This window comes from Bufo gargarizans, chromosome 3 (assembly GCF_014858855.1).
Source record: "Bufo gargarizans isolate SCDJY-AF-19 chromosome 3, ASM1485885v1, whole genome shotgun sequence".
NCBI classification, from domain to species: domain Eukaryota; kingdom Metazoa; phylum Chordata; class Amphibia; order Anura; family Bufonidae; genus Bufo; species Bufo gargarizans.
Window position 1 is genome coordinate 580947156 of NC_058082.1, and position 24225 is coordinate 580971380.

Here is a 24225-nt window from a genome sequence, read left to right on the forward strand (position 1 = left end):
CTGCAGCGCATCAGCCACGCCCACTGCCCCGCCCCGTCCATGGAGGCGGATATTCTCGGGCCACGCCCCTCGTGGCCTTCCCGCTACTGCTCGCCCCTCCCAGCTGTGGAGGTCGAGCGGAAGTGCGTCATTCGATTTCCGGTAACGCATAGCCAGTCTCTCCTTTTCCGCCCGGGCTGTGTTTTGTTTCCGTTGGCCGCGCTGCGTGTTGACGCCACGGTTCATTTCCGTGACTGGGGGTGGGAGAACCGGGAAAAAAAGGGCGCAAAATAAAAGAGAAGGTGCGGGTAAGTAGAGGACGGCGGCGCGCGGCCTGCTATTAACCCTGTCAGTGCCTGTTGGCTTCCTACGATACTAATTGTGTAGTGTGTCTGCTGTGTGGGACTACGAGTCTCAGCAGTCCCTGGTGCAAGACCCCCTGAGCCCTAGGGCGCCATTCTTTCTGCACAGACATGGCGCATCACTATGGTAACCGACACATGTTTCCATCTGAGGGCCACAGTGGCAGGGCCCCGGGATTGTGTGTATGTTGCATGCCTTCAGTCTGCCGAAGAAACCTGTTACAGTGAATTCACACATGGCAGAAAAGCTCAGCCATACAATGCAGCAGAGGGCCCCCTGTGTTATCCTATGGGGTAAAGCGTCCGTACCTGCGCCGTGTTCTGCTGCGTTCTAATGGGCGAGTAACAATCCTCGCCTCTGTTTTCTAGCGTTTGACGTCGCCCTAAAAGCCCCCGTTATAAACCATCGTCCCCGATCAGAGCCGCAGTGAATCCAGAAAAGTCATGAATGATGCGTTTGAGTCGTGAGTGTTTCCAGATGTTTTTTGAGATGTTATCTGACCGATGGGGGTCTGACACCCAGGACCCCTGCTGATCTTCTGCCGGATCTCAATACCGAAATTAACAGCGCAAGTGTGAAAGTAGCCTTAGGCGCAGTTCAGCCGCATATAAGTGAATGGGGCCCAGCACGATGCCAAGTACAGCTGCTTGGAGAAGGCAGGAAACAGGAGAAACGGGGGTCTTCTCAAAACAGCTGATCGGCGGGGGTCCCGGGTGTCGGACCTCCACCAATCAGATACTGATGACCTATTCTGAGGATCTCAGAAAACCCTTCTAATGCTGGTGACCCGTCCTGAGGATAGATGATCAGCGGGGGTCGGATGCCCGTCACCCCTGACAATCGACTGCTTGAAGGGGTTGTAGCTCATCGGTGAGCGCCACGGCGTCCTTCAGCTTACTAAGTACAGCACGGTCCACTGGACAGCGGCCATGGTTTGTATTGCAGCTCTGCCACATTCTCTTGAATGTCACTGAGCTGCACATAGGCCTGGACAGGTTGTCGGTGATGCCCCACCAAGCAGATGGGTTAGGTCAGCAGTAATAAAGGGGTTGTCCACTTTCTTTATATTCATGACCTATCCTCAGGATAGTTCATCAATATCAGACTGGCGGGGGCATACACCCGGCATCCCTACCGATCGGCTGTTTGAAGAGAAAGCAGCACATGTGCGGGCGCCACCGCAGTTCTACATGGCACAGGTAAGAGCTCTCCGAGTACATCACTGCTCCTGCTTGCATTTGCTCCACTAAAGCCAGGCTCAGCACACTGGAGGTTACCCCATGGGGCTGAAAGTGTCGGTACCAGAATATTGACTCTGCAACAGAACAGAAGGCAAATTATGTTTCCGTCATTACCTTACCTTATTCAGATGAAAGTTCATTTAAATAATAATAAAAAAAAAAAAGCAGTGGCGCTATCTTGGCAGTTTGTACACCATTGTGGGTGAAGCCGGCACAGGAAGAACAGCGAGCCATCAGGAAACGGATAGAAGAAAGGAAAGACTCCTGAGGAAATCGTTCTCGGGCTGTGCAGAGCACATGCTGACTGTTGAAGGGCATGTCCACCATCGCTGTGTTTTTTTTACTGTATTAGTGGTTCTAATTTTTTTTTTTTTTACAAAAACAAAACTGCTTCTGTGCAGTTCATGCATCTCCATGGAAATCATATATAGTCCGCCATCTTATCCCTTTTATATTTCCAGATGTATCTTAAAGGGGTTGTGCAGTTTGTTTAAACTGATGATCTATCCTCTGGATAGATCATCAGCATCTGATCGGCGGGGGTCCGACACCTGGGACCCCCGCTGATTAGCTGTTTGAGAAGGCAGCGGCGCTCCAGCAGTGCCGCGGCCTTCTCACTGTTTACCGCAGGCCCAGTGACGTCACGACTAGTATCACTGGGCGTGGCTAAGCTCCTTTCAAGTGAACAGAGCTCAGTCCCGCCCAGGCTAGTGATACTAATCGTGACGTCACTGGGCCAGCGGTAAACAGTGAGAAGGCCACAGCACTGCTGGAGCACCGCTGCCTTCTCAAACAGTATGGGACAGATGGAAAGCCTGCATGATCAGACTACAGTTTGCAGTGTGTTTCCATGGAAACATATAGGCCTGCATAGGAGGTGAAGGAACAAAACAAATGGCCATTTTTTTAAAGATTTACCGCAGTTGCTTCAGTTTAAATTTTTTATGCATTAGGGCAGTAAAAATGTTTGGCTAGTTTAGCTTTTAACCCCTTAAAGACGAGCGCCACACAGGTACCGAGTAAGCTTGCCCCTCTAGAAACTGAGGGGACACCATGGCCGCTGGGTGCCTACTGTTTTGCTCAGCTAGACACCCGGAGGCATTGTCTGTGATCAGCAGTTATGCCAATAACAGACCTTTTAACTCCATACGATGCCATGGTCAATTGCGACCATGGAGAGGGCTCTCCCACTCGCTCAGATCAGGGGAGCCATTCACTTGCTGAGTCTGGGGCTGTTCAGGGAAAAACTGCCGGGTTTGCACAGAAGTTGAATCAGTTTTGTCTGCCATTGTATTCAGTGTTTTTAGTTTTTTCTGTTTTGCACAAGTACTGAAGAAAAACATTCAACATCTCCCAGCAACCATCAGTGTAAGGCTACTTTCACACGGGCGTTTTGGTTTCCGTTTGTGAGATCCGTTCAGGGCTCTCACAAGCGGTCCCAAACGGGTCAGTTTTGCCCTAATGCATTTTGGATGGAAAAGGATCCGCTCAGAATGCATCAGTTTGCCTCCGTTCCGTTCTGGAGGGGGAAACCTGCAGCATTTTGCAGTCCGCTTGACGAAACTGAGCCAAACGTTTTCTCTGGCACAATAGAAAACTGATCTGTCTTGGCTATGTTACATATAATACAAATGGATCCATTCATGACGGATGAATGCGGTTGTATTATTGTAACGGATCAGTTTTTGTAGATCCATGATGGATCCAGCCCAAAACGCGAGTGTGAAAGTAGCCTAAAACGCATTGCATCTGGATGCCTTCCGTTTTTCGCACAACCCCATTCACCTCTATAGGGACAGGGCTGTGTGAAAAACCTGACATTATAGAACATGCTGCGATTTTTCCTGAACGCAGAGATCAGTGATGAATAACACTCATGTGCACAGACCGATTGAAATGACTGCGTCAGGATCCAGTCTGTTTGCAAAATGGAATGTATCCGGACGGAAAAGTCGTTTGTGTGAAATAAGTCTAACACCAGTCATAGTCTCGGCTCGTGGCTGCTATAGTAATTGCTGAAAAACGTGCGATCACTGCGGCTGCACACTCTTCTATCTTGGTAATTTCACTTACAAGTTAATTAAGCTCATTGTTAGGCTGTGTTCACATTTCCTTATCCGTTTGACATCCGTGTTTCTTCTGTGAAGGATCAGTGTTTGGGCAGTGTGTCCGATTTTTGCCCTCTGTGTGTCATCCATATTCCACAGACACTGCTCAGCTGGAAATGGATTTCAAAAGGATTTCCTATCAGTGGTCAGTGAAAAACTGACCAAACATGGATGCAACACGGCGGCCATACACTATAATGGGCATCACGAACCAGAGCAGTGCATGTCTCCGTGTCTTTTTTCACGGTCAGTAAAAAATACTGATGTGTGAACAGAGACCTTAAAAGTAATGGGTACATGTGCTGTCCGCGGAAAATGCAGATAGCACATGTCTGTGAAAAACAAAAATGTGAACGAGGCCTTATTTTGTTTGGTTTATGTGTGGAGTAAAGGAGTTGGAATAATCTTTCTAATTTTCTCTGACCCCATAGGTTTGCATCTGAAAAAAATTCAGCCATGACAAAGAGGGATGCTGAGGAACTGATAGAGATAGAAATCGACGGAACAGAAAAAGCAGAATGTACAGAAGAAAGGTGTGTGCGGTGTGAATAGGAGTCTTAATATTGCTTTTTGTAGGCTACTGTCACATCAGCGTTTTGGCTTTCTGGTTTTGAGATCCGGCAGAGGATCCAAAACGGTTCAGTTTTGTCCCCATCACTGTCGATGGTGACGGACTGATACACACTGATCAGTTCTATCTGCGAAACGGAACAAACCGAATCCGTAATCAAAATCACTGTAAGTTATTAGTGCCAGATCTCAAAACCTGAACAAAGAACGCAGAAGTGAAAGTAGCCTCAGCCTGAGATTTGATCTTGCGCAGTAAAGTTGCTGCAGGCTGATAAGACTGCCCCCTGGTGATTACTGTAGGCGGCTCACACATTTTATTCTTTAGCTGGATTTACACGGGCAGATTGAGTGGCCGATTGTCGGGAAGGAAGCGTTCCTTCCCAACAGTCAGCTGCTCGTTCAATGGAGAAGACACATTTACCTGCAGCGATCTCCTTCCGTGTATGAGGACGAGGGATCGCTATTGCAATCCCTCCTACAGAAGCGCGATCTGCTGCCCAGAAGCCATGATCGGTGGTACCTGCATGAACGACAGGCTCACCCGATGAATGAGTGTTTCGGTGGCACATTTACATGGCCAGACTGTTTGCAGGAAGAGTCATTCCAGATAATCTGTCCGATTTGTGGCCCGTGCACCTTTTGTCTGTTGCAGTGCTATTCCATATTCAAGAGAGAGGTCCCTAAGGCTGGTGCTTCTTGGAGGCATGAGAGGGTGCACATATCCTAGTGAACTCACAGCTGCTTTATTTCTGCCTGTGGTGGACAAAATGCAAGCAGATGGAGATTCTGCAGTAGTTACAGGGTCGCCTGCGTCTTCCCAACTCTTCTAGGGAACAATGGAAGTTTTGTTGCAGGCACAATTTTAACCATGATTCATTCAAGACTTTGTTGCTGTGAAGTCTAAGCTAAGGGTTCATGGTCTCCAGAGACACGTGTTTCCGAATTTTCCTGCACGTCACCACTTTGCTTACTGTAAGGGTACGCCCCCACGACTGAGTCACAACCACGTGTCTGTATAGGCCACGGTGGCCTATAAATTAAACTTACTAGGACTGCACTGACCTTGCGGTATGGTGGGTGCCACAACTAAACAGTTTGGTCCTTATTAGATTAACGGGAATGTACTGCGGCTTTTGTGGCCATGCGACATGACCCTGCCACATAGTCATACCCTAAAGCGTTAACACACCAGTCCACACAAAATCTATTTTTCGCCTTTTTTTTTTTCTGTTGCGGTTCTTGGTTTGGATTTTCAGTTTATTTTAATGATGCCATTGAAGTCTATTGGGGGGGGGGGGGGGGGAACGCTATACATAAGGTGCTGAATTGCATAAACTGGCATGCAGCAGGTTTTAAAATCCATACAGCGGGTCAATTGTCAGTGTTTTATATGAGATTTGGCAAATCTCTCTCACTGCTGGTACTGTATTATGCTGCGGTGTTTCTACATGTTATTTGCAGCGTGCTGTTACCATTTAGTGATTCGCACGTTCAGTTTGGTAGCCATTTCCTAGATACTTGGGGGTAGGAAATTTGGGACAATAAGCACAGTCAACTCCTCCTGGTACTAACTGTTTTTACATGTTTTTCCTGTGTGTTTACATTTCAGCATCATAGAGCAGACCTATACCACGGCAGAGTTTGTCAGCCAGTCTATTGACATAAATGAGCCAATTGGAAATCTTAAGAAGCTGCTAGAGCCCCGACTTCAGTGCTCACTGGACGCCCATGAAATCTGTTTACAAGACATCCAGGTACGAGGCTGTGTGCGCGCGCGCGTAATGCAGTGCATTGGAAAGACTTCAGGCTCTTTCACATTTTCCACATTTTCTGGTTGCGACCTTGTGCTAAAATAATCAAAATAAATCAAGTTTTCCCCATCAATCTGGGGGGGCGCGCGCCTTGGTAAAAGAGGCAACTAAGAACCCAGTTGTCATTCTGGCTGAGTCCCAGAGATCCTGTGTGCAGATGACACTGCAGCACTCCACCAATCTGGGCTTTAATGAAGAGTAGCCAGAAAGAAGCCTCTCAGTAAAAGACAAATGAAAGTTTGCAAAAAAGCACCTAAAGGACTCTCAGACTGTGCGAACAAAGATTCTCTGGTCTGATGAAACCAAGATTGAGCTTTTTGGCCTCAGTTCTAATCTATTGCTCATCACCTACCGAATACTGTCCCTACAGTGAAGCATGGTGGAGGAAGCATCATACTGTGGGGGTGTTTTTTTAGTGCCTGGGACAAGGAGACTGGTCAGGGCTGAGGGAAAGGTGAATGGAGCACGGTGCAGAGATATTCTTAATGAAAACCCTGACCCAGAGCACTTTGGACCTCAGACTGGGCCGAAGGTTCACCTTCCAACAAGACAATGATCCTAAGCACACAGCCATGACAACACAGGATTGGCTTAGGGACGATGTCCTTGTGAATGACCTTGAGTTTCCCAGCTATAGCCTGAACATATCTGGAGAAGCCTGAAAATTGCTGTCCACTGACGGCCCTGATCCAACCTGCCAGAGGTTGAGTGGATCTGCAGAGAAGAATGACCGAAAATCCCAAATCCAGGTGTGTATCATACCAAGAAGACTGGAGGCTGTAATCGCTGCCAAAGGAGCTTCAACTAAGTGCAGAATGATAGGGGAAAACTTGAATTTTATCTCCGCACAAGGCCGCAACATAACAGAATGTGAAAGTGTCGAAGACGTTTCCAGATGCATTAAGGGAAGTAAATTGTAACCAGTTCTAACACCTAAATACATCACTCAATAGCATTCAGTTTTCTGCATTTGCTTTAGGCTGGTGTAACACACAATTTGTAGTTTTTGTTGCATTTTTTTAGGTGTTTTGCTGTTTTTGGTGCATTTTTTTAAATATATATAATTTTTTTTACTGGAGTTTCTTGCAGTTTTAGCCGGCAACACAACTCCTGGTAATGGCAAAGCTCTCCTGACATGGCTGTTTTTGTTAAGCACTTGCACGTCCCATAAAATAGAAATGTCGAAGCCCCTATATTTAGAGCTCTGCATTGTCATTCCGCAGTTGTTACTCCTGGAAATGCTTGAATAGATTGATTATTGGTGTTACCGCCCCCTTATTGTTCTTTACTCAGTCTCACAATATTAAAATGTATTTTGATGGCGACACTTTTATGCACTAAACCTTTCCTTAGGGCTTCTAGGCTCTTATTTACTGACATATCTACTGTGTACTGCGGCTATATTTGTAGGTGAAGGTTGCAGCTCTCTGGAGGAGGTAGGAGTCACCGGTGGTGTCCACATTTGTTGCAGCTGTTGAGAATGGGTCATAGTAGTAGCCAGCCCTGTGCAGGGTCTCTTTTAGTCGTCACTTGCATTATGATGATCCTTCTTTTCTCTGTCGTTGAAATAGTTTTACAACAGTAATTTTGTTTTAAATCTCTTTAGCTTGATCCAGAAAGAAGTTTATTCGACCAAGGAGTTAAAACCGATGGATCAGTACAATTGAGCGTACAAGTTATTTCTCAGCAAGGTGAGCAGCATGCACTGCATGGGCATATATCCGTTTTTTTTCTTTTATATGAATGGGCTTTGCCAACTGGAAGCCCCTTCTCTAAATGAGTATTGAGTCCAGCAGCTGAAACCATAAAGTTCCACACATTTCTTTAGCATGTGCTGCAGAAGTGTGACTTCATATGAATAGGCGGCCTTATAACCCATGACGTGGCACTTAACATTATACATCCACACTGAAGCGGGGATTTTCCTAAGTATCAAGCCAAATAATTCAATCAATACTACACATAATCAAGTTATAAGTTACCAGAGAATGCAGATGATATGCAGAGTCTAAGGGAAGTCATCTCGGAAGTATGTTCTGATCATTGGGATTTTTCTCCTGGGGTCTCTCCTTTCTCTCTGTTTCTCTTCTGTTGCTCCCTGTTGTTGTCCTTTTCCCCTTCATGTGTGTGTGGTTTATGATCATAAATTTATCAGTTAGACACACCTTCCTAACTTGGAGTTTTCCAATTAGTCGGTTAGGCGTGTACATATGATAATGACTGTGATGTCACTGTATCACCCATAATGCATTTCAGCTGTTGGTGCAATGTTACCTATTCATACCTAGGTGGCACTATTGCATAAACTACTAGCATAATCACTATTAAGTATTAAGGGTTAACTGTCCATGTCTGATTTCTCTTACATTCTATACACATAATATATGGAATCCTAAATCGGAGCTAAGGGATTATTTTTGGCACATAAACCAGGCACAGACTTTGTGGTACCATTTAGACCTTTCCCATACTCTCAAATTTTGTACCGATAAGCATATAATGGACCTTGTACTCTCACAGACATGTGTGTCTCCTCTGTTACTCCAACTGTTGATTGATTGTTAGTTAAAATAACACTATCTTACTAACAAAGTTTACACTTAAAATTCTTATGCTTTAGGAGTGTAGGCGTTCCTAGTGAGAAATATAAAATATAATAGATGCATTGACGTCCTTCATTATATCCAACAATATAGTACAATACATACGTCCTATTGATTATCTTATACTGAAACGTAATGTTCATTATACATATACATCACAGATTTTCTGCTTCATCCATAGACATTAAACCGTAGGGATAATTAGCACCAGATGCGTCTAGAAAATATCCTTATCCCAGTCGTAAATCTATAAGGAGACAAGAATGACTCTTCTCAGACTGGTACATCTACAGAGAAGAAATTATATGAATTGTCCTTTCCATTAACCTCTTTCGGCCTATTTTAAAATACATACACAATGGTGAATATAACACAATATTCACAATATTTCACATCCACAATTTATCAAGTCCACTATAATTAGGATATTTTGATATAAATTTTATACACCTATGAAAAGGCACATGAGGAGCAGCATTGATCGTGCGCACGGGAGGTGCACGTCGGGCCTCCTGCGGTGCTATTGTCCAGCACTCTTATGAGTGCGGTGCTCATAACCCCTGGAAACAAGCAGTGTATAATGTGATGGGAAAATTAATCAGGTCCGCAAAGAAGCCAATACGGACAGTCGCAATACATTAGTAAGTGCCTGGCATTAGCTTTCTCTATATTATAAATGCTCTTTACTGAAGAGAGACAACCCCTTTAATATCTTACTGTGTTTCTGTTATTTTATATTAATGTGGCCAAGTGGACACAAACATTAACAGTGGAGTCCATTTCTACATACTTTTTTTTTTAAACTCCTATATATTTATATATTGCAGTTTTTTTTGTTACTTATAGAACGCCAGCACCTTCTGCAGCTTTCAGACATTCTTTCCTGCATACCATACCTGTTCCAGTTCTTACATACTTTTAGTTATTCATCGGTATTCATGGCAGAGTTCTTCTTACCTTGCCCTAGAAGCAAATAATGTATGTACTTTATGTTGTGCTTTGTCTTGTCGTTATGTACATAGGTCTTGAGCCAAAGTTGAACATCCTTGAGATAGTAAAACCTGTAGAGACTGTCGAGGTGGTGATTGACCCAGACGCCCATCATGGGGCAGTGGAAGCCCAGCTGGTGGAGGAGGCCCAGGTGATAACGCTAGACGACACAAAGCATGTCACCATCTCTGATGAAACCTCGGAACAAGTGACACGGTGGGCCGCAGCACTAGAGGGTTACAGGAAAGAGCAGGAGCGCCTGGTCATCCCATATGGTGAGTAAAGTCAGATGTGATGTCTGCGCGCGTTATGTTTCGTCTGCTGAGTGTACACTTTCTCATGCTTTTCATACACAGATAAAACCCGACTGCTCATATTAAAGGGTTTCTACCACCAGAAATACTGTTATGTAGCTGACTGACATGAGCGATGCGCTAATGTCAGCACTACATAACAGTATGTTTCTAACAGTAGTTCCTGCAGCCGTTTTTTTTAAAAACATACTTTTATAGATATGCTAATGAGACTCTAGGTGCTATGTGGGTGTCATTAGCACCTAGAGGGCTCCGTTCACTAACCATTTCAGCCGCCCATCGCGTCCCTCCAGCCCGCCCCACTCCTGTTGATTGATGTGAAACTTCTCAGTATCGAGTACCAATGCCGCGCTCCTGGTGCCGGCTTCCTCATTGTAACGTAGTTGACGCAGGCGCAGTGAGGAAGTCTGCGCTGGGAGAATACTGTAGCGCACGGCGCAGGCGCTGGAATTGGTACTCGATACTGAGAAGTTTCACGTCAATCAACAGGAGCGGGGCGCGCTGGAGGGCCCCGATGGGCGGCTGAAATGGTTAGTGAACGGAGCCCTCTAGGTGCTAATGACACCCACATAGCACCTAGAGGCTCATTAGCATATCTATAAAAGTAAGTTTTTAACAAAAATGGCTGCAGGAACTACTGTTAGAAACATACTGTTATGTAGTGCTGACATTAGCGCATCGCTCATGTCAGTCAGCTACAGAACAGTTTTCTGGTGGTAGAAACCCTTTAAACCGGTTATATACATCCATGACACACGGCGCTTTATAAAAATGCATATGAATAACCTTTTTATAAATGATTCCTCAAATGTGATATTTTTCACGTTCATGCTGATTGCAGTAGTAGTGATACGCCGAACATTTCCTAGAATTGCTTATTTTGTCAAATCTGCCCCGGATTTCAGACACAGACCGTAAACCATTTCCTGATGATCGTGGTGTACAATTTATTTGCCCTGTTGGCAATATTCACATACAGGGCAGGATGCAAAATGATAAATGGTTCATGACAAAGGCCGATAGTTTTCTGTTGTTAAATACCTCTTCGTTTCCAGATCCACTTCAGTGGTCCACTGATCAAGTGTTACACTGGGTGTTATGGGTGATGAAGGAGTTTGGTATGACAGATATCAATGTGAATGCCCTCAGTGTCCCCGGAAGAGAGCTTTGCCAGATCAGTCAAGAAGATTTCTTTCAGAGAGTCCCCAGAGGAGAGATTCTATGGAGTCACCTAGAGCTGCTCAGGAAATGTAAGAAAAAAGTCTTATTACGTGCATCAAAAATGATTTTTGTCTCCATGTGTTAGGTAATGGTCTTCTATGTGTCGGCTAATTCCATGCTCTGGACCACACATAGAAACCCTTCTGGCCCCACTGCATGTAAATAGTTGTCGCATTTTCTTTTTCCATGTACACCTTCGGGGCCAATTCATTTTTTATGATTGCATTTTACTCATTTGGGGCTTAAAACATTTTTTCATTTGGTCTTTACTAAAAATATTGAGCCGTTCTGTCACAAAGCGTTAACTTTTTGTCTAGCTGTGTGTCTGGTACTTTCACTTCCACTTTGTGACTTAACTCTAAATTACTTAAAGGTCATAAACACTTATTTTAGCCACTTTCTTATCAGCAAGATAAGAACTAAGCTAAAATGAGTGTTTATAAGGTGAGAGATCAGAGGTGTATGGGCTCTGATGAGCCGAAGTTAGGCTGAGTTCACACGAGCGTGACAGATTTGGTCCGGATGCGTTCAGGGTGCGTTCAGTTAAACTCGCACCATTTTGCAAGCAAGTTCAGTCAGTTTTGGCTGCAATTGCGTTTAGTTGTTCAGTTTTTTCCGCGCGGATGCAATGCGTTTTGATGCATTTTTCACGCGCGTGATAAAAAACTGAATGTTTACAAACAACATCTCCTAGCAACCATCAGTGAAAAACGCATTGCATCCGCACTTGCTTGCAGATGCAATGCGTTATTAACGCAGCCCCATTCACTTCTATGGAGCCAGGGCTGCGTTAAAAACGCAGAATATAGAACATGCTGCGATTTTAAAGCATTGCAGAAGTGATGCATGAAAAAAAATGCTCATGTGCACAGACCCATTGAAATGAATGGGTCAGGATTCAGTGCAGGTGCAATGCGTTCACCTACTGCATTGCACCCGCGCGGAAATCTCGCCCGTGTGAACTCAGCCTTAGTCGTGAAGTTGCACGTGACATCATTGAATAACTTCGGTAATTGATTTTTAAAGTGGAAAACCACTTCGAGGGTCCATTCACACGTCCGTATAAATGGTCCGGTGTCGGAAAAGATGCGGACAGCACACTATGTGCTGTCCGGATCTGCAATTCCACTCCCAAAAAACGGAGTGCAAAGGAAAAAAAATGGGGTCAGTCAGCACATCCCAGTGCGCAGGTGCACGTTGCTATGGCTGGAAACACGACATAAAACAAAACCTACAATGCAACAGCACTCTGCAAACCAAATAAAGTACAAAATTGAATTGTATTGCTAATGCTATGCTTATAAATTAGAGATTCTTGGCAAATACATTTTGTACAAAATTATTTGAGCCCGTCTGCCACACGTCAAGGCGATCTCTGTAAGACGGGAACCTAACTCTCTAAGTTTAACCTGTTATGTGCCATGACAGCGACCATGAAGTTCAGGGGGTGTAGGTTCCGCATGCATGCTGGGCTCCCTTTGGTTTTTATCATTTTTGGTGCCAAAATGGCCTCCTTTTAAACCTAGGGACTACAAGTACAAACATGCATGCAGAGCAAACTAAGCTTTATACTCATGCTAATTAAAATCAGCCTATGAGGCAAACAGGCTTATCAGGAGTGCACAACCAAATAGGAGAGTCAGCCACACCTCCCGCACAAACTGCAAAGAAAAAAAAAAGGGGGTCAGTCAGCACATCCCAATGCGCAGGTGCAAGTTGCTATGGCTGGAAACACAACCTAAAAACATACAATGCAACAGCACTCTGCAAACCAAATAAAGTACAAAAAAAACTGCGGACAAAAAAAGGCATTTTCTATTATAGTGCCGGCGATGTGTGGTCCGCGAAATTCGGAACGGATCTTTGAATGGACCCTAAAACTTGAAAACGAACTCTGTTTCGGTTTTAACTAGTAGTTCAGAACTGAAGCAGAGTTCGGTTTCAAGTGGTTTTCCACTTTAATAATCAACTACCGAAGTTATTAAACTTACTTCGCCTCATTGGAGCCCATACATTCTAATACTGTACGAAGACATATCTTCGTACAGCATTATTCGGAAGATTTGAACGAAGCAATTTCGGATAAAGCACCCGAAGCTCTCTTCGTTCAACACTAATAAGGAGCCATCAGCTGAGCTGCCCGACGGCGCAGAGAGAAAATTCAGATTCTGCTAGTAGAGCATCTTGGCTCTGTAAAGAGAAAAGGACTCCATATTTTTAAAAATTTATTTTTAGCTCATAATTGCTACAATCAAAAATTTTTAAAAAATGACCCCAAAGGTGTACATAGCCTTTAATTACCAGGCGGGGGCCTGAGTCCCGGACACAGATGTAAAATTTGATTGTGTACATGAGCTCTAAATGAAATGTAAGGTTTGTTCAATTATAGGCATTTTGAAAATTAAGCTATGGCAGCATTCATCTGATCACCGCCAGTGTTCTGCCAGAACTCTATACCGGAAGTGACGTGGCCGCACAGGAATCGGCTAGAGGAGGGTGTGCGCTGCGCAAGCGCACATACACCGGCTCAGCAAAGAATTATTGCAGCACCGCGATAGAAGTACTTCGTACAACGCGTGTGCGCACTTAGGGGTATAGAGATTTTGCAGCACAAAATGTTTCATCAGATCTCCCTACCCCTGAGTGCGCATGCGCGCACAAATCATCAGTTGCAGTTCATCCTTACTGCAGAGCTGAGTGCTGGATACCGAGGTCACCACATAGTAGAGCTGAACTGCAACTGATGATTTGTGGGCGCCTGCGCACTCGGGTAGGGCGATCTGATGAAACATTTTGCGCTGCAAAATCTCTCTCTATACCCCTATGTGCGCACGCGCGGTGTACGAAGTACTTCTATTGCGGAGCTGCAATAATTCTTTGCTAAGCCGGTGGATGTGTGCTTGCGCAGCGCTGCACACACCCTCCTCCAGCTGATTCCGGTGCGGCCGCGTCACTTCCGGTATAGAGATCCGGCAGAACACCGGTCCAGCTTCTCCCAGTGATCCGCTGTTCTCAGCAAGTAAATCTGCAGCGGCTGACTAAGTTAAGTCATGCAAGCTGTTGTCACAAAACTGCTCTCAGGTCTCACTCATAAAGAGCTGGGGGACTTTCCTCTGTGACATCTATGGGAGCCGTCACCTCCCCTAACAGATCTGTTTTAGTAACTACTTGCATTCCCCATGTAGTAGTTAAGCATGTATTCTCGTGAGACTGATGTGCCATCCCTTTACAATTCCTGCTAGAAGTTAGGAATGAATTACTAACAGTTTACTGTGTAGGTCTAGATGGTGTTAGCAGTTGGGGGGCAGTGTCCCTGCATCGTCTTACACTATGCATTGCTGCCAGTGTCAGACTGCAGGGATACAGCCCCAACTGGTAACACCTAGCTGGACCTTCACAGTAAGCTGTTAGAAATGTAATTCATAACTTCTCAAAGGAATAATAAAGGTACATAAGTCATGGAAATAGATGTTCCAGGATTGTTATTACATAGAGAATGCAAGTTACTAAAAGACATGTCAGGAGAGAAGACAGGTCTTCTAAGTCTCTGCATAAAACAAAGTTCTGGAATTAGAGATATTTGATTGTATGGCTGTTATCTGCACGTGTGTGGTTGACAGCGTAACATGCAGTGATCCGTTCACCTTGAATTTGATATTCCACAAGCTTGATTCCAGCGTAAAACTGTAAAATCTACAGTCAAAAAGATGGGATAACCGAAATGACGCCAACATATTGAAGCTCTCGATATTCTATCTGCTTATGCGACTACAGTGGCGCTTGAAAGTTTGTGAACCCTTCAGAATTCTCTATATTACTGCATAAATTCAACCTAAAACCACATTAGATTTTTACAAGTCATGAAGGGTAGATAAAGATAACCAAATCAAGTAGGGCTGCAGCAAGCGATTATTTTAGCAATCGAGTATTCTACCGATTATTTTTACAATTAATCGACTACTCTAATAAGAAAAACCTTCTTAAAATAACGTATTGCTTTATAAAAACAATATTTTTATTTGCCCCACGCCTCCACATCGGCACTTCCTGGAGGGTATCCGCCTCTTCCCAGACAGGAAAACAACGAAGATCAAGGTATAAAAGCCCCCTCCCCTTTACCTTCACCAGTTGTTTTCCTGTCCCTCAAAAGGCAGGTGGAGATCGACGGTGCGCAGGGCCTTTGGTAAGTTGTCCGGAGGGCTAGCGCCCTGATCCCACTGTTGGAACGCAGTGCTTGAGTGACGTCATCACACCTACCCGGAAGTCTTCAGGCGGCATATTTAAAGTGAATATCGGCGTCCTATCGGGCAACATCGTGCTGAGAAGGCAGAAACAACACGACAATGTCTGCCCCTGGGGAAACTGAGTCTGTGAAAAAGACCACTGATGCCCCCAGGCCCTCCAGCCCGGTAAACCCCCTCCCTGAGGACATTTAAAAAAAAACATCCACTGCCACGAAAAAATCTTTTTGCCCAAAGTGTAGAAATAGTAGTAGCCGAGGAATCTGTCTATTGTGGACAATCTGAGATCCTTAATTAAGGAAGAGATTGGGGCAGCTATCGACACGAGACTAGCGGCAGTCTCTCCTAAGCCATCCACCTCCAGAACGGTTCCTTCTGTGACTGAAGAACAGGGATCCGATCTGGATGAACAAGAGGCTTCTTCAGATACACTAGAATCCGTATCTGAGGGCTCTTCAGGTCGCCCTTTGTGTTCCATTGAGGAGATTGAAAGCTTACTTAAGAACATCAGGGCGACAATAAATTTGGAAGAATCGAAAGAACCTTTGACCGTCCAGGATCAGATGTTCCTAGGACTAGGGGAAAAAAAGAAACGAGTCTTCCCTGTTCACTCCAATATAATTTTTTTTATCTTTAACAAATAGAAGGTTTCAAAAAAGAGACAGGCTGCATCTAGAATGTTCAAAAGGAAGTATCCCTTTGCTGAGGAGGATTTCAGCTCTTGGGATAAATCCCCAAGAGTAGATGGATGCGCCAGTTGCTAAAATTTCTAAAAAGTCCGCATTACTCTTTGAAGACTTGGGAATCCTTAAAGGGAACCTGTCACCGGGATTTTTTGTATAGAGCTGAGGACATGGGTTGCTAGATGGCCGCTAGCACATCCACAATACCCAGTCCCCATAGCTCTGTGCGCTTTTACTGTGTAAAAAAAAAAAAAAAAACACGATTTGCTACATATGCAAATTACCCTGAGATAAGTCCTGTCCCTGACTCATCTCACGTACAGGACTCCTCTCAGGATAATTTGCATATGTATCAAATCTTTTTTTTTTTTTTACACAATAAAAGCACACAGAGCTATGGGGACTGGGTATTGCGGATGTGCTAGCGGCCATCTAGCAACCCATGTGCTCAGCTCTATACACAAAATCCCTGTGACAGGTTCCCTTTAAGGATCCTATGGATAAAAAGTGTGAATCCCTGCTTTAAGAAGTCTTGGGAATCTTCTATGGCTACATTACGTCCAGGCATCTCAGCTACTTATACAGCGAGAACTCTGTCATTATGGCTGACGCAATTAGAAGAGCATATTCAGTCGGACACTCTAGCCTCCATCCTGGTCCTGAAACAAGCTTCCAACTTCCTGGCTGATGCTTCAGCAGATGTCGTGAAATTATCTGCAAAGACCGCAGCTTTATCAAATGCCTCTCGTAGGGAAATTTGTTCAAGATCATGGAATGGAGATGCGGCATCAAAAAATAGACTTTGTGCCATCCCTTGTGAAGGGGATCGTTTATTTGGGAAGACCCTGGATGATATCCTAGAGAAGGCCTCCGATAAGAAAAAGGGCTTCCCTTCCGAATCGAGATTCTTCCATCAAAGACGTAATTTTCGCTCCCAGAGACGTCCTGGATTTGATCAGAAAAAGAAGAATCGGGAATCCTCATGGCTATCGTCGAAAGGCAAGAATAGGGGATTCCTCTAATCCAATAAGTCCTCTCGTGCAAATACTACACAATGACGCCAGAAGTTCATTCGGGGGAAGATTTAAAAAATTCAATCAGGCCTGGTTACAAATTCATGCATCACCTTGGGTGCTGTCTGTAATAGCATCAGGATAGAGGCTGGAGCTCTCAAATGTTCCCCCCAGAGAGGTACCTGTAAAATTTAAGGTTAAGAGGAGAAACGAGAAGCTCTAGAGGCGCAAATTGCACTTCTACTTCCGAAAGAGGCAATAGTCCAAGTTCCTCCAGAGGAAGAAAAAAGGGGCTGACATGGAAAAGGATCTAGGGATTATAATAAACAGCAAACTAAGCTGCAAAAAACCAGTGTCAGGCAGCTGCTGCCAAGGCCAATAAGATAATGGATTGCATCAAAAGGGGCATAGATGCCCGTGATAAGAACATAGTCCTACCACTTTACAAATCGCTAGTCAGACCACACCTGGAGTACTGTGTACAGTTCTGGGCTCCTGTGAACAAGGCAGACATAGCAGAGCTGGAGAGGGTCCAGAAGAGGGCAACTAAAGTAATAACTGGAATAGGGCAACTACAGTACCCTGAAAGATTATCAAAATTAGGGTTATTCACTTTAGAAAAAAGACTGAGGGGAGATCTAATTACTATGTATAAATATACAGTACAGAGATCTCTCCCATCATCTATTTCTCCCCAGGACTGTGACGAGGGGACATCCTCTGCGTCTGGAGTAAAGAAGGTTTGTACACAAACATAGAGGATTCTTTATGGTAAGAGCAGTGAGACTATGGAACTCTCTGCCTGAGGAGGTGGTGAGGGTGAGTACAATAAAGGAATTCAAGAGGGGCCCCCATATGTATTTTTGGAGTGTAATAATATTACAGGCTATGGCTACTAGTGGGGTCGTTGATCCAGGGAGTTATTCTGATTGGAGTCAGGAAGGAATTTTTTATTCCTCTAAAGTGGGGAAAATTGGCTTCTACCTCAGTTTTTTTTTTTTGCCTTCCTCTGGATCAACTTGCAGGAAGACAGGCCGAACTGGATGGACAAATGTCTTTTTTTCGGCCTTATGTACTATGTTTCTATGTTATTCTTCAGTCTTTTTGGTAAAGAAACAAGACGAGTCATTCAGACTGGTAATAAATGTGTAAGATACAAAAAGTTTAAGATAAAAACAGTCAGGTCCACAATCAACCTAATATCTAAAGACTGGGTAATGGCAACAATAGATCTCTCCGATGCTTATTACCACGTTCCAATCCATCGACATTACCAGAAATTTTTTAGAATGGCAGTCTGGATTCGGGGGAGAATCGATCATTTCCAGTTCCAGGTGCTTTCCTTTTTGGCCTATCCTCTGCCCCAAGGGCATTTGCAAAAGTTATGGCAGAAATATCGAGCTTCTTCCACCTATCAGAGTCTTGATTCCATACCTGGATGACTTGTTGATCGCAGCCCCTATGACAGAATCTCTCTTCTCTCGCACATACAGACTGTAGTCCAGACATTGTCAAATTTAGGATGGATCATCAATATGAAAGTCAGACCTGGTTCTGGAATCGGAATATATTCTTAGGTGTACTTCTAGAGTCTCATCTAATGTCCTCTTTTCTTCCGGATAGAAAGTCATGACAGATGCAAGCAGCCAAGGCTGGGCAGCTCACCTGAACGGCAGGACAGGTCAGGGTCTATGGCAGAAAAGCCCTATCCGGCCATCTTTTTCAACATGCGAGGGCTTCAGGCAGTCTGGCAAGCGCTAACATTTTTCGCTCCATCCCTGGTCCAGAGTCATGTATAGATACTTTCCGACAACTCGACCACGGTTGCTTACGTGAACAAACCGGGGGAAAAGAAATAGTCTCCTCTCGGAGGTGGCAGAAAAGATAATTGTTTGGCCCGAAGCAAACCTAAAATCTTTGACGGCGGTCCATATAAAGGAAAAAAAAATCATCCTGCGGACTTCCTGAGCAGTGAAAAGCTGAGACAGGGAGAATGGAGCTTGAACCAGACAGTATTCGACCAGATTTCGGCAAGATGGGGGGATGCCGTTAATCGACTTTGTTTGCTTCAAGAAAAAACAAGAAAGTCAGCAAACCTCTACAAGTGGATGCTTTAGCGCACAGGTGGCCAAAGGGTCTCCTGTACGCCTTCCCACCCTTCTTTAATTTCAAAAGTCCTGACAAAAACGATAGAAGAGAAGTCCAAGATAATACTAATAGCCCCATACTGGCCGATAAGGGCATGGTTTCTGGTACTCAAGTCTCTGGCAGGGGAGAATTATTGGATCCTTGCCCTTCTTCCGGACCTTCTACTCTAGGGTCCGGTTCCCCATCCCAGCATCCCTCATCTCCATCTGACAGCCTGGAGATTGAGCATAACATCTTGAAACAGAAGGGACTCTCCGAAAAGGTAATAGATACTTTAATGCACAGCAGAAAACCAGTTACTTCAAAAATATATCTAAAGTCCTGGAAAAGCCTTCCTGGCTTTTTCTAAGACTTCCTGGGACCCGTTCAGACCCCTAGACCTGGGACTAGTTCTAGATTTTTCTCTGATCAGGACTAGACCGAGGTTTTAGAATAAGCACCTTAAAGGTACAAGTGTCAGCATAAAGTGCTTTTATGGGAGAGAAACTGGCTGAAACAGACCTAGTTAGAAGGTTTTTTTTAAGGGCGCTAGTAGATTACACCCAAATTTCAGATCCTCCGTCCCTCCATGGGATTTAAATCTAGTTCTTTCCTTCCTCTCGGATTCTTCCTTTGAACCCATTCGAGATTTATCTGAGGCTTTTGACCTTTAAAACGGTCTTTCTACTAGCAATTACGACAGCTAGAAGGGTTGGGGAGATTCAGCCCTTCTCTATTCAGCCACCCTGCCTTACAATACTGGAAGATAGGATTGTTTTAAGACATTCTCCTGAATTTCTTCCTAAAGTGGTATCTAAATTTCATTGCCGTTAAGAAATTTCTTTCCTTTCATACTGTCATCAGGCTACCTCTGAAGGGGAAAAGAGATTCAGTAACCTTGCATTAACTGGGGTAGAGCAGCTAGCAAGGCTTCTATAACACGTTGGATTAAGTCCTGTATATCTCTGTTACAATCAGAAAGAGATTACTTGGGCAGAGCGGTCGTGCAACCACGGGCAAGGGGTGGTTAGGCCCATTGGTCGCCCGACCTCAAAGCCAATAGGTAGCTTGCCTTGACGGTTGCTCTACATTTGTTCATCATACCCATTGACACTGTAACACCCTGATACTTTTGTGACTATGTATCGTATATCTTAAGTGTTTATACGTTTTCCTTATTTCTGCAATTGTAACGGATTAAATTATAAAATCAATAAAAAGAAAATAGAAAAGAAAGAGATTACTTCCCCGTCTGGACTGAAAGCCCATTCTACGCGAGCTATGGCTGCCTCTTGGGCAGAGGGGGCCTCTGCCTCTCTTGAAGATATTTGCAGAGCAGCGATTTTGGTCGAACCCTTCTACTTTTTATAAACATTATAAACTGGATGTGCTATCCAATAGAGATCTTTCTTTTGGCAGGAAAGTTTTATTTGCCGTGGTCCCCCCCTTGAGTGGATTTCTTTGTTATTCCTCCAGGAAGTGCCATTGTGGAGGCGTGGGGAAAATATAAAAATTACTCTTACCGGTAATTGGATTTTCCCTTTAGCCTCCACAACGGCACGGGGAATTCCCACCCATTTTTTGGTTTGAGTTGATCTTTGGTCGGCAGTTGACCCCTTTTTCATTTGTATTATGTTACTTAACCTTATTAACTGATGCATCTACTTTGGAGTCCTAGATTATTAACTGGTGAAGGTAAAGGGTAGGGGGCTTTTATACGTTGATCTTCGTTGTTTTCCTGTCCCGGAAGAGGCGGGTACCCTCCAGGAAGTGTTGTTGTGGAGGCTAAGGGAAAATCCAATTACCGATGAGAGTAATTTTCATCTTTCTTACAGTGGTATAGCAAATAATTGCACACACATAAGACTTCTTTCACAGCTGCAATATACATTCCGTCAGAAGAACAGCCAGCCAGAATGTACCATATCGGGTATAGCTGGATACTGCCGGCTGCTGCAGCGACAGACTGTAATGGGGTCCAGCCTTGTTACAGCATTCAAGCTGGGTTTTGGCTGGACAAAAAAAAAATAAAAGCTTTGGGCGATACCCAGCATGTAAGCCGGAACATGGCCAGATGGCCTTGGACCACATTATAGTCAATGAGAGCATATAGCTGGTTGTATCCAGCTATACCCAATACGGTATACTCCAGCAGGCTGTTCTTCCATGCCATCCATTGCCATGCCCCCCTCCCCCAGTGCCTCCATGCCATCAGCCCTTCTATGCCATCCATGTCCTGTCCCCCAGTGCCATCAGACCCTTTAAATCACATGCATTGTGTCCCCCCCCACCATGCTTCCATGCCATCCATTGCCATGTCCCCATCCCCCAGTGCTTCCATGCCATCCACCACTCTACCAGTGCCTCTGTGCCATCCTCCATGTCCCCCACCAGCGCCATCAGTCCTTCTATGCCATCCATGTCATGTCCCCCAGTGCCATCACCCTCTTCAAATCTTTATACTTACTTTTCCTGGTAGTGCGGTGACATGGAGTCCGCAGGAAACGAACCGCGTCTTCTTCCCAGCATGCGTTGGGAGGGACCTAATGTCACACAGTGTCAGCCAGCGTGCTGACTGTGTGCACGCAAGGCCCTGGCCAGTGCAGCGCGGTGCCAAGTCGAGAGGCTTCACTTCACTCACGCTCCGTGGTCATGTGATTTAAACGGATTTTTTTTTTGCCTCAATTACATTGATGAATCGTTTCAGCCCTAAAAACAAGCAAACAAGTAAAAAATATTAGACCTGGTCATTTATTTGATTTTAATATCACATGTCTGAGTTGCAAAAGTATGTGAATCTATAGAATTAGCAGATAATTTGAAGGTGAAATTAGGTGTTTTCTATCAATGAGATGACAATCGGGTGTGAGTGGGCGATCTGTTTCATTTAAAGAACAGGATCTATCAAAGTCTGATCTTCAGACACTGGAATTCCATCATGACACAAACAAAGGAGATTTCTGAGGAACTCGGAAGAAGAGTTGTTGATGCTCATCAGGATGGAAAGGGTTACTAAACCATCTCTAAAGAGTTTGGGCTACACCAATCCACAGTCTTTGTACAAATGGAGGAAGTTCAAGACCATTATTACCCACCCAGGAGTGGTCGACCAACAAAGATCAAGTCAAGAACAAGGCCTGTAACAGTCTGCAAAGTCACAAAGGAACACGAGGTAACAACTAAGCAACTAAATACCTTTCTCGCTTTAGCTAATGTTCATGCATCCACTATCAGTAAGACACTGAACAACAGTGATGTGCGTGGGAGGATTGCAAGGAGAAAGCCGCTGCCCGTCTCTGCAGTTTGCTAAAGATCACCTGGACAATCCAGAAGGCTATCAGAACAATGTTTTGTAGATGGATGAAACTAAAATAGAACTTTTTGGTTTAAATGAGACGTTCTGTTTGGAGAAAGGGAAACCCCTCCAATCCAGCATAAAAACATAATTTTATCTGTGAAACGCAGTGGTTTGGGCTTGTGTTGCTGCATCATGGATGGAACAATGAATTCTAAATTATACTAGCAAATTGTAAAGGAAAATATCAGGACGTCGGTCTGTGAGCTGAATCTCAAGAGAACGCGAGTCATGCAGCAAGACAAGGATCCTGAGCACACAAGTCGTCCTACCAAAGAATGGTTATATAATAAAGTAACATTTTTGGAATGGCCACGTCAAAGTCCTGACCTTAATCCTATAGAAATGTTGCATAAGGACCTGAAGCAAGCAGTTCATGGATGGAAACCCACCAGCATAACAGAGCTGAAGCAGTTTTTTATGGAGGAATGAGCTAAAATTCCTCCAAACCGATGTGCAGGACTAATCAACAATTGCCACAGACATTTAGTTGGTTATTGCAGCACAAGGAGTTCACACCGGATACTGTAGGCAAAGGTTCACATACTTTTACCACTTGCAGACGTGTTATTGAATTATTTTCCTCAATAAATAAATGATTAAGTCTAATTTTTGATTAATTTGATTTGGTTATTTTTATCTAGTTTTAGGTAAAATTTATGCAGAAATATAGAAAATATCTCCTGCATGTCATATGATACTTGTCAGTTTACATTAAAGGAGTTTTCCGATCCACACAGCAATTTTAGTTATAGCCCTCACAGTGCTTGGGTTAAAGAAAACAAAGCCACTTGCCTATTCACTGGCACTCTGTCACTTCCAAGGGCCCTGTCCCCACTGCTTTTGGTCCCCTGTGGACCAGAGGTGTGATGTCCCATCTGTCATCATTTGCGTGTCTGCAGTCATTCACTAGCCATATTGGTCACATGCCACTTGAGGATATGTCACTGAGGCCAGTGAATGGCACGGGGACTAGAAGCAGCAGGGATGAGCCCATTGTTGCTGAAACAAAGTACCCTTGAATGTGAGGGTTTTTTTTTTTTTTTTTTTTTTTTTTTTTTTGCCTGACCTCTATGGTGGCCATAACTAACATGGCTGTGGGGGTCAGACAACCCATTTAATTCTGCATGAAGGGAATTTTACATATGTCGTCTTATTCCTTATAATTAGAGTTTATGATGAATATGCAAGTAGTTGTCACTAGAAATTCGGCCCTTCTAAATGACTTACTGGGGGAAGTCGTGCTGGTCTTACTGCCATACCTTCTGACGTTACTTTCCCTGTGTTATCTGACTGGTGTCCTTCATAAGATTGCTGCTGATGACTTGCCTTTTTGTTTCTTTCCCTCCAGATGTACTGGCCAGCCAAGAACAAGGAGGAGAAATTGCAACAGTAACCATAGATCAACGTAAGTGGTATACGAGGCTGGGTGCAAGGGTTAAAAAAAACTCTGTGCTGTGTGTGCAAAAGACTCAGTGGCCTCAGTGCTGTGTGTGCAGGCACAGCACGTGACCGCTGCCACTGACTGGCCGGCAGTGTTGATTGATATGCATGTAGATGGCACATTACACCTCTGGTGTGACGGGGACTGGAAGCGGAGGAGAAG

The 24225-nt window shown here is 44.4% G+C and overlaps 1 protein-coding gene across 2 annotated transcripts in view; it reads left to right on the top strand.

Annotated features, from left to right (window-relative positions):
• The first annotated feature begins 131 nt into the window (after positions 1–131).
• Positions 132–24225, top strand: part of GABPA (GA binding protein transcription factor subunit alpha) — a 30611-nt gene continuing 6517 nt past the window's right edge. The window contains exons 1-7 of one of the 2 annotated variants that reach the window (XM_044284335.1): positions 132–287; positions 4123–4224; positions 5871–6015; positions 7679–7763; positions 9698–9940; positions 11035–11229; positions 23971–24027. In XM_044284335.1, coding sequence (XP_044140270.1) covers positions 4148–4224; positions 5871–6015; positions 7679–7763; positions 9698–9940; positions 11035–11229; positions 23971–24027 — 802 coding nt within the window. In that variant the 5' untranslated portion in view covers positions 132–287; positions 4123–4147. The remainder of the gene's footprint in view (positions 288–4122; positions 4225–5870; positions 6016–7678; positions 7764–9697; positions 9941–11034; positions 11230–23970; positions 24028–24225) is intronic. The other variant, XM_044284336.1, reaches the window with a different exon arrangement.